Source organism: Odontomachus brunneus, unplaced genomic scaffold (genome assembly GCF_010583005.1).
Source record: "Odontomachus brunneus isolate Ranch 3 - 2012 unplaced genomic scaffold, Obru_v1 Obru_scaffold_066, whole genome shotgun sequence".
Taxonomy (NCBI): domain Eukaryota; kingdom Metazoa; phylum Arthropoda; class Insecta; order Hymenoptera; family Formicidae; genus Odontomachus; species Odontomachus brunneus.
Genome location: NW_022639516.1, coordinates 338,170 through 354,012, shown reverse-complemented (window position 1 = coordinate 354,012; position 15,843 = coordinate 338,170). Strand labels below are relative to the sequence as shown.

Here is a 15,843-nt window from a genome sequence, read left to right as displayed (position 1 = left end):
GTAATCCACTCTTAATCAACTTTGCCCCATCTGAATTTTTCGCATCATTGTGTGTTCAAAGATGAAAGATATTACTGTGCACGATAAGAAGATAAAAAAGAAACCTCTGTGTTGCAGACTCTTCAACGATCGGAATACAATCGCCTACGAGATCAATAACAACGAGACCTATCTGAACAACGAAACTCTGCACTACAACGTGTCATTGAACGAAGATTACATCTTTGACAGAACCGACGTGAAAGTAATCTTCATCACTCTGTACACCATCGTATTCGTCTGTTGCTTCTTCGGTGAGTGAGCCCTTTTGCGTATTTCAAAGGTATCGATTTGTCGCGCTTTAAATGCCTCGCTTGCGTCGGCCAGGACGGGAGACACAGATCGAAAATGTATCCATTGAGGGAATCCCGCTCTTACTCGCCCTCTCTCTTTCTTCCCCTGCAATTTTCGCGTGTCCGCCCGGCTTTTTGGGCTTAATCTCGCTGCTAACTCACGGTGAGTTTAATCAACGACTATCTCAAGCCGAAGCAAAGAACTTGCCGTTTCACGCGGAAGGTAGTCCGCGACTGCTTTTTGCTTAACGAGGCGCGTCTGAAACTCGTATGTTGCTGTCAGAGTGACTTAATTTTCTCCCAGACGTCGCATGAACAAAACAGCCATCGTGGATTACCATAGAACCGCTATTAAGGCGGCCGTACGCTTCCGGTCACGTAATTTATGCGATGTATTAGTAGGTCACCTTCGAGCAAAAGAGAGAGAGAGAGAGAGGGTTCGCGAGCTTCGTAATTTGTCGGTCTCGATTTGAATAAATCAAACGTACTTACGGGTTGCGTGAAGTCTACATAAGATTGACGTTCAATTGTCTTCACAATGCTATTTATCAGAACTGTCTAAAACCCGTATTAATAGTTGTCACCTGACGACTTGTCCCATTTAAGATACTCAGATTTTTCCTTAGAGTTAGATCCAAATTTTTCAAACGAATTATATGATATATGTGACACTATGTCTGTAATCGCGCGATTCAACTGAGAAACTCTCATCTAACTTTGATCTCAATTTTGAATACTAAACTCAAATCTTATTTGAGACAAGTTTCAAATAACAACTATTAATGCAGGTCTAAGAAATCGCTTTAATGGAAGCGGGAAAATGGTCAGAAGATTCAATATTAATTGAAATTTCACTTGTGACGTGGTGCTTAATGTTGCAAATTTGAAAACTCGATTTTAATTGTATTGCTCGCCATAGAATTCTCGTTAAAGAAAAATTGATTGAAGAGAAAAATTAATTGAATTTGTCGAAAGAACTGAATTTGTGTCCCGAATTTTCCACCGGCATTTGGTAAAAATGACTTTTACGTGCGCAGTATACTAAATAATAATTGCTCTCTATGGACGCTATCGAGCGCGCACGGAGATCCTAATAACTACATATCGCCTTTAATACGTAATGGTACTTATGTCGATTTAATAATACCGTGTCGATTTAATAATACTGTGAGATTAATAATGAGCGGTCATAACTCGATTTAGAGCAAACAAGGAACACAGTGATGCGATTGCATAGCCACTTGCATATCAATGAAATTCACGAAAGACATTATGCATAGTGAGCTGATACGAGGAATGCAGAATGCAGTCGGAAAATTTCATTGTGTCCGTATCGAAATACTTGCACCTTGGGAACGGACGGAAAATGGGTGCGATTATTAGTTTACGTATTTTATACTTAAAACGCATTAGCCATATTTTAAATGAGCTCGAAACAAAGCAAGCTTTGTTGGGAACAAAGCAAAACTAATTAACCTGGAGATATTTCGTTTCTTTCCTATAAAATATAGATAAAATATTTATGTTTTATTACAAAATCACCTATGGTGACTCTTTTAGGTCAGATATTACTTTTGATTATTTCAACTTTGACTTAAAAATTAATAACAAGGACACTGAGAAAAAATGGTTGATTCAATTAAAATTAGTTACTTTTAACCATATTTTTTGCTTCTTCTAATTTGAAAATGGTAATAGCGACATGCACATGAGGTTTTTATTATTAACATCATAGTTGAATCTAAAAAAAGAAATGATATTTTTTTACCATAATTTATAACAATTATTTTTCTACGTGGTTATAAATTTTTAATAAGTTATAAGTTACAAGTTTTTTTCCTCAATAAAGCGGTGAATCCGCGTTTTATAAAAACATTTCTCGTTATTTGAAACAACAACGATGAGCAACGGCGGAGAAACTCCCCATGTATTTTCTACGTGGTTGTAAATGTTTAATAAGTTATAAGTTACACATTTTTATAATAATTCTTAAGTAAGTTATAAGTTACAAGTTTTTTTTCCTCAATAAAGCGATAAGTCCGCGTTTATCATAAAAAAACATTTCTCGTGATTTGAAACAACAACGATGAGTAACGGCGGAAAAACTCCCCAACGCATTTTCTACGTGGTTATAAATGTTTAATAAGTTATAAGTTATAAGTTTTTTTCTCAGGAAACCGGTGAGTTCGCGTTTATCATAAAAAAACATTTCTCGTGATTTGAAATAACAACGATGAGCAACAGCGGAGAAACTCCCCAACGCTCCAATTTTCTATGTGGTTATAAATGTTTAATAAGTTATAAGTTACAAATTTTTATAATAATTCTTAAGTAAGTTATAAGTTACAAGTTTTTTCTCAGGAAAGCGGTGAGTCCGCGTTTATCATAAAAAAACATTTGTCGTGATTTGAAATAACAACGATGAGCAACAGCGGAGAAACTCCCCAACGCATTTTCTAAGTGGTTATAAATGTTTAAGTTATAAATGGTTATAAGTGGTTATAAATGGTTAAGTTATAAGTTACAAATTTTTATAATAATTCTTAAGTAAGTTATAAGTTACAAGTTTTTTCTCAGGAAAGCGGTGAGTCCGCGTTTATCATAAAAAAAACATTTCTCGTGATTTGAAATAACAACGATGAGCAACAGCGGAGAAACTCCCCAACGCATTTTCTATGTGGTTATAAATGTTTAATAAGTTATAAGTTACAAATTTTTATAATAATTTTTAAGTAAGTTATAAATTACAAGTTTTTTCTCAGGAAAGCGGTGAGTCCGCGTTTATCATAAAAAAAACATTTCTCGTGATTTGAAACAACAACGATGAGCAACGGCGAAGAAACTTCCCACGCATTTTTATCAGATGCAATCCGGGGGGAAAGTGTATAACGACGCGCGATATATTCTTGTCACTCGAGCGTCTCGTAAATAACATAGCTATAGCTTGTTAGATAAGACAAAAACGAAACATTGATCCGATTGTTCGATTTTTTGAACGGTGATTTCTTTTGCCGCCGCTCGAAATTTATGCTCTCAATAAGCGCCAGCGTGTCCGACATGATTGCGGTCTCGGTTAGCCCGCATACAAAAGATAAACTTTAACCACATGCGGAAAGATCCATCCTCCGCGCGACGATAACATGTGGAATTTCGGACCCGAATATCTTTTCTTCGACTGAAACTGTCGGGATGTGTGAAACGGTCATACCGATCGTATCGGTCAAACTGAAACAGCCATTTTGGTGCGATCGGTGAAAATACAACGGCGAAACAATTTAAAAGTTAAATATGAAGTTAAATGAAACTTCACGGAATTCGATGTTTTTTTAAATCGTTGCAACGTAGCTATTTGGTACTAAAACATTCTTTATTGTTTCTTTCTTATTATTTTTTTATTGTCACTAATCATCCATTAATTCCTGTTAAATATAAAATTTACTAAAATTTGATATTTCTTTAAATTGGCCGTAGTTATGCATAAATGATTTAATCCGCATAGAACACGTTTCAAAAAAATAAAGATGAAAATTTATACATGATAGCACTAAAGTTCTTCACAATTATTCAAGAAATCAAGCATGATCAATTTTCTCTTTTACAAAGATATGCATTGACAAATTTAATCCTTAAAAAATGTACAAATAAGATGCAACTAGTAAAAATGAAATAACTAATAGAAAGTGAAAAGTGTTTTTTGATTAATTTTAGGCATAGATCTTGAATTTTTTTGGTTTTATGTGGAAAGACGTATGGGCTGCCCATTTGGTAGTAAGAAAAACTGAAAAAATCATAATTTTATGGATTAGATAATTCTTGCATGATTATTGCCAATTATTGTAATGTGGCTATTTTATTTTATTATCATTAATCTATGGATCCATGAATCCAATAATATAAATAATGAATCCAATATATAAATAATGAACGGAATATCCCGCGAAATTCGCGTTTTACAAAGTTGTCGCGTTATAACGAGAATATTTCAGCATGGATAAAATTTGAATTAATTTAAGAAAACAATTTGAAAACGAATTTTCACGCACAGTGAGCTCGCAAGATAATTAAAGCACCCGCATTATTCGACGGGGAAAGGTGTTGCGGTGACATGGCGACGGTATTACGTGAACATGCGGTCTCGAAAACGAGAAATTCCCGCCACGTGTCGCGCAATCCAGGATGCGTTCCACCGTTAAATGATTAAATATTGCCTATCGAATTACGGGCACGCCGATACGGCTATTTACCTTTCTTGTAGCTGTCGCGTTTCCAGGGCGACATAACGACATCGTTATCGGACATCGTCGCAACACGAAGCGCGATCGATAATCGAATCGCTTACACAGGATCGAGCATTGAGTTAAAACTATGCCGCGGCATTTGTCTCGTTAACGGAAGGATCTTCTCGAGCGTGCTAATCGCGTATGAAAGTACAGAGACTCACGGCCACGATGAAATGAGAATGCGAGAAACACAGCAAGGTCGAACTTGAATAGGGACAGAGATGCGTTATCCACGCATCTCGTAATCGCTAGCCGCACGATGTAATTGTCTCGAATCACCGCGCTGCTGCATCGGCGATTATTCTTGCGTTCCAATTATCCCGGGCTCAGTGCTGCCGAACGGTATCTATCTTGTACACATTCTGCCACAACCGGAAATGCAAATATTCGCAGATGGTGCAGTAAATCTCTCTCTCTTTCTCTTGAAGCGAAATCGCGCACCCCGGCTCGCCGGGATTTCAAGTCGTTTTTCTTCCATCGACTTGTTTTACCTCGGCAGTCCACTCACCGAGCGACGATTCCTCCAGATTTCTTTCTTTTTTCCTTTTTTCTTTTACGTGCATCGTACGCGACAACGTGTGGAACAAGCAATCGAGCCGGCCGCTCCGAAACGAGCTCTCCTAAACGTATCGTTCGAAACGTCCGCACGTTATAAATCAACGTGTCGGCAATCGCGATTCCATTGCTCATATCATGAAAATAGCAGGCTCGATAAATTCTCGTGGTAAATTTGTGCGCGTTCGAGTGGATAAATATTGTGAAAAACTTGTGTTACTTGCGGATTCTTCCTGATTAATGATCGTCGAATATTCCACAATTGAGATGATACACGAGTAGAAAATTTTAATTTGATTCGGAGAAACACGTAAGAGGCATAATGAAGCGTGCGAATCGCATTGCAGCTGTTCTCATGTACTATGATTTTTCATGCAACCACTTATTAATTAAATTATACTGAATAATGAACGGAAGTTTATAGCGTTTATTGGTCATTTGGATAAATTTATACTATGCACAGTCTACGTGATTCATGATTTCCTTTATCGTAGTATACAATCTGCCCCCGGTGGAAGATAGAAAATCGAGCATAAACACGAGCATTAACCTAATTGGGAGCTCATAAATCCAAATTACCAATAATTATGTAGTGACCGTACAGTTTATCCTGTACAGTGAGTCACAAAATAGTTTTGGCGCATTTCGAGCACTGGAGTTGCAGCGCTTCAAAATATCAAATTTGAGAGGCACGCATTTGTGTATGAATCGATTATGACAGAAGCCAAAACGACAGTATAGTGTGTGAAAATGAATGTAAGATAACGTGATAACGTATTAATGTACTGCCACTTTGACTCCTGTGATAACGTGTTAATATACTGTCACTTTGACTCCTGTCATAACCGATTCATATGTAAATGCGTCAGCAGTGCCTGTCAGTTTTGACAATTCGCAACAATGCAACTTCAGTGGTTGGAATGCGTCCAAACCGTCTCATGACTGAGTGTATGTGTAGGATGAGATAACATGTCGCACAAAATCCTGATTCTATTTTACGAAGATATAACAGAGAGAAATGACAAATCTCAAGCAATACGCGACACAGGATTTTGTGATTTTACGAAACCTTGCTAGCAGTACATACCGGCATTTCCTATTAGGATTTTATTTATTTGTAAACTTCTTTTAAAACGACGCACATAAGCGTGCAGCGTGTAAAAGTATTTTTTATTCCAATACGAAAAGGTGAGCATCCGTTTCTCACGGAGAAGCCGGGCTTTCTAAGACAACCGACTAAGAACCGTATCGATCACATGGAAATGAAGAACTAATTTATTACGCGTACTTAACCGCCGCTCTTTAAGCTCTTTTAATTAATGAGGCGAAAATAAATGGTGACAATCGAGCGCGTAACGAAAGGAGGCGCAGTGACGTCCGTTTAAAACACGCCTTACTCTACTTACTCCTTACGTCCGCTCAAAGTGACTGTGATCTACTTACATTCACTTCTTTCTACTTCTAATATCTCTCAGCTATTGTTGACGAAACTACTCGTTACGATCTTTCCAGAGCAGAGATTTAGCGATATTTCCCGTTAATTTCTAAGAAGTATAATAAAATATATTTCATAACGTTTCAGGAATTTTGTAAGGAAAAATATATCCGTGAATAAATTTGCGCGTTAAAATACGTGAATGTTTATTGTCTAACGTGTTATATTTTAGAATGTTTGGATCAATCCTTTCAGAGCAAGAATTTAAGAATATTTTCCGTCAATTTCTAAGAAGCATAAAATATATTTCGCGACTTTCGAGGAATTTTAGGAGGGAAAATATTCTCGTGAATAAATTTGCACGTCAGAAATGGTGAATGTTTATTGTTATATTCATTGCTACCTTGAAGTATCTGTCAGAAGAGAGTGAGAGAGAGAGAGAGAGAGAGAGAGAGAGAGAGAGAAAGAAAGAAAGAAAGAGAGAGACAGAGAGAGAGAGACTTTACCGCAAACTGCAATTATAGTGTTGCAGCGAGATCTCCGACTGAGAATGTTCAATGCAAACTCTCGGCAACTGAGAAAAGCGCGCTCACAGCTCCGATTTATCTTAACAATGGGCTACTGCATCTACGTGCGTACCGTTTACATTAACTTTCGCAGGGACGAGACTTGATTAAAATAATAACCGTGTGCGAAGTAGCGCGAAAAGCGTCGAGTCAAACGAACGCTCCGTATAACTTACGTTCTAAAAAGAACTCGAAAAAGCCGAGAAAAAGATTGCAGCCACTGCTGCAATCTCCCGTCTAATACCCGCCGCAGGGAATAAAATCGGTGGTCGGAGAAATTACCATTCTCGGACACAATTGTAATCGAAAATAATCTATTTTCCGCCGACGGGGTTCGATTTCACGCTCATCTACGATTCCGGATACGGTCAGTGCGTCTGTGAAATTCGCAGGTTCCTATGTACCGGCCTTATTTACAACAAATCTTTGCTGTTTTATACGCGGAGCTCTCCGATGTATCGGTATCGATGATAGCTTCCCAGCGCAAATGTCCAAGATACATCCCAGACATTCCAGAGATGTGTGATATCTCTCTCTGAGATATCTCTAGGATATATATTTTGGATATTTGAGCTGTATCCCGGACAATTCAACAGAAAAGCTGGGAACATGGCTTTCATGTGCGAGCTTTCAACAACCGACCGACCGTGGTCACTTGAAGAGCTATGTTTGAAAATTGCAAGAATGTAAGATCGAGCATTTTTGTACCGCTCTCTTCTCTACGGAAAAAGCCGTAACGTTTACGTAAGATTCGACTACGTATAGTTAACTTAATATATATTGAGAGAAAAAATATGCAAGAAATTGAAAATATTATTTATTCGGTGGATGCTAATAACATATTTACTTTTGTGCTGATACAAAGTATGTTTCATAAATTTTTCATAAAACCTTTTCTTAAAATTTCTCCTAAAAATTCTTAAAATTTCTCCTAAAAATGTTCTTAAAACCTTAAGATAGCTTTTCATCAAAGCAACTGTTTATTCTATAAAAAAAAAGAATTTAGATTTAAGTAAATATGTTGTCAATACTCATCAAATAAATTTTTACTATTTTTTAGATATTTTTTCTTAAATATAGTTGTAACTACACTCGACTGAAAACATAGAATAAGTGTTTAAGATATATCTCAGAGACGTCTGAAAGATATCCTACTTGCTTCATGCATCTTTGAGATGTTTAAAACGTCTTTTACCTTAAAAAAAATTTTTTTTTTAAATTAACAAATATTTCTTAGGTAGATGCCATTGACATATTTATTTAAATAAAAATTCTCTTTATTTAAACAGAGTATTGTTTACTTAAGTGTAGACATTTATACTATCTGGATTTTATTTTGAAAAGATACAAAGTTCTTCAACAAAATTACAGCAACTTTTCCGCGCAGTCTTTTTGAACTCGTTATCATGACATGAATTTCATATCAATCTTGCAAAATATAAATCGCATTATCTCCTGCTTTCGATTTTATTTAGAAGTTCGCGCGATTTTCCTTTAGCGTGACACGTTCTGTGAAAGCATTTCTCTATCTACGAGTTTGAGTCTCACCTACGAGTACGACTTCGACCAAACATAGAATTTGGCACGAGAATTTGACGACCTACTTAATATCGGCCATGAAGTCAGGTATCAAAGACCCGATCGTATCGCGCGTAATATATCTTAGCGAAGTAATCAAGGTAAAGCAATCGTCGCGGGCGTACATCAGCGTTATGCCATTCGCATGTTCCGATACCTCATAGCGTAGTAATGAAAAATTGCCTTTATCATTATTATTATTATTATTACATTTGATTACCACCCAAGAACGTGGAAAAGCCCGCAAATTAATTTCTTCCGGTGGGCTGGTCTCGCTATTAATTTTCCGCTAGAAAAGAACTTTTTCGCGTTACTAATGCCCATCATTCGTCAGAATGCTGTTTCAGTAAAATTTTATTCTCGTGATCAAATTTTGCCGTCACTTCTTTCGCTCGAATCTTCGTGAACTACCAATGTCTCGACGTTTTTACTGAGAAATATATGATATCACGAATACATTGTGTGTGCAAAGGAAAGATATAACCTCGATCGGTTCAGGATGTCTTCGTGTACACCGATAAATAATCCATTCAGGAAACGACTCTCAGTTTTGATTTCTTTAAAAGGATTGGACATTCTTTTACCGTCTCCTGAAAGGAAGACTTTAGAGGTAAAGATTGGAGAAAACAGGCCATAACAGCAGTCTTCAAGAGATTTTCCGCGAGAATAGAGTAGGAATAACACGGAATTGGAATAAATGACACACGAGAGAATAAATGTAACCACATATATAGATAGAGTAAATGTAAACACATCACACGTATACACACACACACAAAACCCTTAATTCAATACTCACAAATTTTTATTGCAAACCGCAAAAGACACGCGTGATTTTAAAAAGCTTAGGAACAAATCAAAGGGATAGAATGAGATTTCGTCGGGTTTATCGGAAAGAGGCCACTGAAAATTTGATAAGGACTCAAGATGGGCGATGCGTCGCTTCGCGAATGGCTACAAAGGGGAGAGAGACAACGAAATCGAAGGGGAACGAACGGGGAAGAGTAGGTGAACGATAGTACGGGATACTTTGGCTCTTCTCCGAGCGGCTCTCTTTCGCTGCAATCTCGTCATTCGGGGACACGTTTATGTTCTCCTAATGGAAAGGACGCGGCGCTTCCGGTCGTTTCTCTCTCCCCTTATTTCGCCGATGCCGTATCTCGACGGAGACTTTACGATAACGCGCGTTCTCCTTTCATTTCTCCCCGGCAAGATACTCTGTGTCCGTAACCAACTCTCCGCTTTAAAGCGTATCAAATCCGGAATAGTGGCGTGCTTGTCTTACACCGAGTATTATTTTTAATCCAACGTGACTTCTGTGCTTTCTGTCTTTTTGCGTGCCGTATTCTCGCGGGAGTTTCTCTTTCTCTCTCTTTTTCTCGCGAGAAATTGCCTGTTCCGTAACCAGATGGATGCTCTCCGAAATCTCCTCCTGTGCTCCATCACGTAGGAGCCGTTGTATTTTCGGCAGAATTTTCCTTGGATCTATCACAGTTTCCCGGGTCTTACCGCAGAAATCCTGCGTCATTTTTCCGTATTAATATCGCTTAAAGCGCTGCATAATCACGTCGACATGCCCGGCACGTGCGGGAGTTTCCTGAACGATGAAGTGGCTCCGCAGCAGGATGAAGCATGTTGAAAACCTTCTTCATACATGACGATCGGGACGTAAGGCATTTAACTAACTCCGGCGACTCGACGAAACAACGCGCACCTAAAACCACATGAATGCGCGACTCCTGGTTATCAAGCGATGCAATAATCAGATCCACCGGTAGTTGTAGACTTGGGTTGAAAGCGCATTCCCGAGCTACCTCGTATATCACTACCAAACATTTGGGAGAGGACGAGGTTGTTCGCGGAGAGGGCGATTTAGCTCGCGCGAACGCTTGCCTTGTCCCGGGCCGATACCTTCTGAAACATTCATGACCCTCGCTGTCATGAGACAGAGGAGGTCACGAGAAAGAGAAAGAGACAGAGTGAGAGAGAACCGGTCTTTTGTCCCTCGTAACGCATCGCGCGCGAAAACGCGGCTTCACGAGAAAAATGCGTGATCTCCGAATAACCAGACGAATAATCCGAGCGAAAAGAAGCGGTTCCACGCTGTACAGCCGTATATCTGCCGTCCCGGGGAACTATGTCACGTGTCACTGCCATGTTCTGCTGACTACGCGACTCCTTCGGGATCTCCGATATGGACTGCGTAGCTCGAGAGCTGGACACTTTTTGGTCCTCGACTTCGCGTTGACAAAATTTTCCTACCTCGAGAAACGGAGAGATTGTTTTTAATGTGTACATTGAAAACCGCCGATTAAAGAGGGACGAAAAGCTAGAGCGATGTCGTTCTTTTGCTATTAAAAGCCGGCGTTTCGCGATGTGTATTACGTGTGCTGGCACCTGCAGCGGGGATTTTCCGACGATATTCCCCTTTAGGAAGACGGATGATGATCTCGGTCGGTGGTGAGAGATTTTTATTCTCGCGTGGAGACATTCATCGCGGTGCTATGAAATTTATAGCGGCACGTACGTACTTGCCACATGCGGCGAATTTGCGGAATATTTTCGCACGCTCATGACGTCGCACCGCTTTTCGCATGATCTTTCTCACTACGATCAAACACTATCTGCATAACACCGCTGTACCGATTGTCAGCATGTTCTTAGCTACGCCAGATGTCGCACAAAACGTGCAGGGTGTTTCACGATAAAAGGACCGATATTGTATGTAATTAATCGCAAGAGACGGAGAGTCACTCTAAGTGAGCGAATCTGAATGAAGAAAGATTAGGATAAATATTAATGCAAAAGAGTCATTGAGACTGCACCAAAACGTGTCTATAATTCCAAACGATTGCGTGAGCGAAACCGTTTGGACTTAGCAGTCGCGTAGTATCTTCTCTTTTCATCCCTCTAAGATGCACGAAAAGCGAATGCACGAGACACATTGTATGTTCGCACAAAGGAGCGTCATGATGAACTTTGTCGAGTGCCGCGCTATTTTTACTCACACACGGATCACAAAGCGCATTGTTGTTAGTGAAATTTTCGGATATTTATCAATATCCGAAATATTACAATAGAAGCGAAGTAAACGTCTAAGCTCTGTCTTTATGACTCAGAATTTGTCATATATTTGTATGAACTTTTCTTTTATATAATAACCGGTATCATCGTCATTTGGAATATTGACGCTTTTCTGAATCATGCACGAGCCATCCTCACCGACTTGCAGATTTCTACACTTCATTAAAGTAGTTTTTTACCGAAGTCGTGTCGAAACATCGTATTCATGAAAATGTAAATCGATGCAAAAGCTGCTTAAATAATGTCGAAATGAATATTTGTTTAGCAGCCGGGTGGAAGAAAAATTTTCTAGTAAGTACGTTAGATTAAGTGTATAATTTGCGTACATGTAAAATTTATATTACATGTTTTTTATCGCATATAATGAGACCTCAAGTAATTTGCATCGATATGGATGCGAATGACACTTGCCATCGAGAAAAATTAATTTATCAAAAGAATCGACGTCGTGTAGTATTGTATCGGTGAAGGTAACACGAGTCTTGCCAAAAGTGGAAATGGGCGGGTCTATCGGACACGAGACACTTATTGGACAACTGCTACTCGAAGACACGACGCGTCTTTTCTCCAGTACCTTTTTCCGAACATTAAATAAAACAGGAATCCTTACTCATTGAATTTTTGCTATTAATGTCTGTTACAAGTGACAAACAAGCGATTTGCTGAAATAAATAATAATTCATACGCAAAAATAATCTTTAATTTTGCAAATTAGAAATACAGGAGATATTTTTTAATGTAAATATAGTTAACCTTCAAAATGTTGGCTATTCTATTCATTGCTATCTATTCCTTTTTATTTCCGTATATTTCTACGCACCAGTTCGCTAACGACGAATAGTTTACGGATGAGTTACTAATGAAAATTTTGGAAAGGATTTCTTAAATGCAATTTTGAAGCACATTTTATTTTAAAATATAAAAGAAAGATGATTCTAAATTTATAGAAGCAGTACATTAGAAGATCAAGAGCGCATATACGCAAAGTGAGGAGAAATTAAATATGTATAACTAACTCAACTACCGTTTCCCAGGTTATCACAAAGTGTCAAAGGGAGTGGGATGCCCAGATTTCATGCCCAGGCTTATATTTTCTGCAGGGTCCTAGAGAATAACTATGCAAAATTTGATATAGATTGGTCAGAAGGTTTTAGGAATTTATAAGGAACATGTAAACAGACAAGTACATTCTATTATATATATATAGAGAGAGAGATGAATAGATAGATAGATAAGAGTTTCCAAGTTAACTCTCCTTTTAATCAAACATGTATCTAGAGCTCTGAAGGTAAAACCTAAATTAAGAGAGAAATAAGGTCAATAAGAGCTTGCAAATATTGCAAATGAAATGAGGAGAATAATAAATGTGCAAATGAAATGAGGAGAATAATAACACTACAAACATTATTATCCTCCTCATTTCATTTGCACGAACATCTAGCATTTAGCTTTTATTGGCCTTATTTCTCTCTTAATTTAACTTTCTCCTTTTAATTTTCTGCCAATACCAGACCAGACTATCTTTTTCAAAACGCCAGGCTGGACTTTTCCTCGTCTACCTCGTTCTCGCGGCGAGCAAGACTTTTCGGGTAGTTTAACGCAAACTTTATTTTTCCATCGTGGCACACGCGCACGGCTCTCCGACGCGGGAAGAACTTGTTACGCATAATATGCGAAGAGCAGTCAAACAAGAAGGACGAAGCCGCGATACTTCCGAGAGAGAGAAGAGGATAATGCCACTTTCTTTAGATTAAACTTTCCTCCAAACTTTTTTCATTTTGCGATTCTCTCTTACATTCTCTTACATTCCCCGACTCTTCCATTGCAAAACTGAGACATTATTCGGATAAAAGATGATATAAATTACTGAAATAACCTTTTAATTCTTTTCTGGTGCTGTTAAGGATCTAACTGATTTGCTCGTCAGATTTTGCCGGAGCGAAATCGCCGATTTTATTCGCGCTGCTTATAAATGACAGCTTTCATCAGCGCTTCGTTAGGAGATCGTCGATTGATTTCCAATTGGTCGCCGAGAAATCGCTGCTAGGATATCGATTCAACCAGATTTTCTACAAATTGTCGCACACTGTGTCTACTTTTACGAACTAAGAGGCTCTCATTTTCTTTATTAACTCTTAAATTTCAATGTCGCGACTTTAAATAATGGTAAAATAGATATTATCATTAAATGGGAATTACCACGATCATGCGAATTTCAAAATAGAAGAAATATAGTTGCCACAACAAAAGCATAATCGCAAAGGGAAAAATATACTACTCCTTTACTCCGCAAATAGTTCTCGTCATTTGGCCACATAATCCGAATAGAAAGTGAATAACCTGAACAAAAGTAATCGAGTGATAATATAAGAATAATAATAACGGTCGCCACCGTTGCAAAAGTGAGAAAATATGCACCGCCAGCTTTTTATCGTATACGCAATTATCTGTCCCGTCGCCATAACGCTTTTCCCATTTTTCGTCGAGTAAGCTCGCTCATTGTATTATTCCAATATAATCCGCTTAGTTGCCGATATTACGTTACGAAATGAGAACAAATGAACGATCGAAATGTAATCACGTTAGGAGATAAAGTTAAAAACTAAAATACAAAACAATCGAAAGCAAGACATATGTTAAAAAGCGGAAAAACAGACATATGTTAAAAATTGGAAAAAAGCGACTGACATATGCACAAGTTGAACTTGAACTTAATCTGAGTAGAACACAATCATTATTCGAATTACCGCAAAGTTCTCGTTATTATCATTTTTGCTTCTCTTTCAAATTGCACTTTATACTTGTCAGAAACATCAAAAGACATGGTAGCTGGAACATTCCCAATTTACGGAAGGACCCGATCGCATTAGAATATATAAGCTTTTTCAGGAAAATGTTTATTTCCGTTTTAAAAATTCTGTAAAATGATTTGCCGTGAGTAGTACAAAATATAAAGTGTACAATTTATTATAGTTTGTGCTTTAACGCTATTGTGTGTATTTCCGAGCACGTCAAGTGTTTTTGAGTCTCGAGTTTTGAGATTCCGGTATTTTTTTCGGTTTTTATGTGTAGTTAAATTTTATTTTACGTCCGCCATTTTTAGGGGTAATATGAGTGGGAATGAGAGAGAAACTCTAGTAAAATTGAGAGAGAAGCTTTAAAACCGAAATGATAAAGTACGTTACAGTTTCTCTCTCACTCGCTTAGTCCCTTCCTCCCTAGAGATCGCGGGCGATGTCCTAACTCTGACTTGAGGAACTCTAAGTACGCTAACGATGTCTGTCGTTAACGTATCGTACTGACAGTTATCAGAAGATATGTGCAGAATAACGGCGCTACATGTGTAAGTACAACACTCTGTACACTGCTAATTTTCCATTGTGCAAAGTGTTTTCCTGAGTTACGCGTAAAAACGTTAAGCAAAACGAATCATCAATATATTCGTTAGTAAAGACTAAGTAAACAAAGAAAATTATTAATATGTTTACTGAACACAATATATATGACGTGGGCTGCTATGTTATTGCTTTACAAATGACAGCGTAATGAAAAATTTAAATATCGTATCGTTCGTTTCGCGCGTGCGCAGAAGTACTGAACCTTTGGGCGAGATATCTACGTAAAATATACAGAACATTATTGTTCCGGCACATCTCGCATAAATAAATACGTAACTAATTTTACATAGAAGATAACATGGGAAAAATTGATACGTATCGCTTTTAATTCACGTGTCCTGCAACCATCTGGTGTTATATAAACATCAGCATCACGAATTATGTTTATTCCATTAGCGCACTTTCGCGCATTACGCATGAATTTAATATCCGACATTATTCATTCGTTCATTCCACGAAACAACGATCCGCCGTTTATCACCCTAATAATGGTTCTCACGAGCGATGGCCCGATTATTTCCGATTTTCCAGCCGAAACGAATCGAACGAGTCGGGGAATGAAAAAGATAGAGAGAGAGAGAGAGAGAGAGAGAGAGAGAGAGAGAGAGAGAGAGA

The 15,843-nt window shown here is 38.0% G+C and overlaps 1 protein-coding gene across 4 annotated transcripts in view; it reads left to right on the top strand.

Annotated features, from left to right (window-relative positions):
- LOC116846599 (trissin receptor) overlaps window positions 1-15,843 on the top strand; it is a 92,404-nt gene that overhangs the window by 24,231 nt on the left and 52,330 nt on the right. For all 4 annotated transcript variants that reach the window (XR_004378528.1, XR_004378527.1, XR_004378529.1 and 1 more), the window contains exon 2: window positions 118-293. Coding sequence is in view for 1 of the 4 variants with exons in the window: in XM_032820658.1 (XP_032676549.1) it covers window positions 118-293 (176 nt within the window). In the remaining 3 variants the exon portion in view is untranslated. The remainder of the gene's footprint in view (window positions 1-117; window positions 294-15,843) is intronic.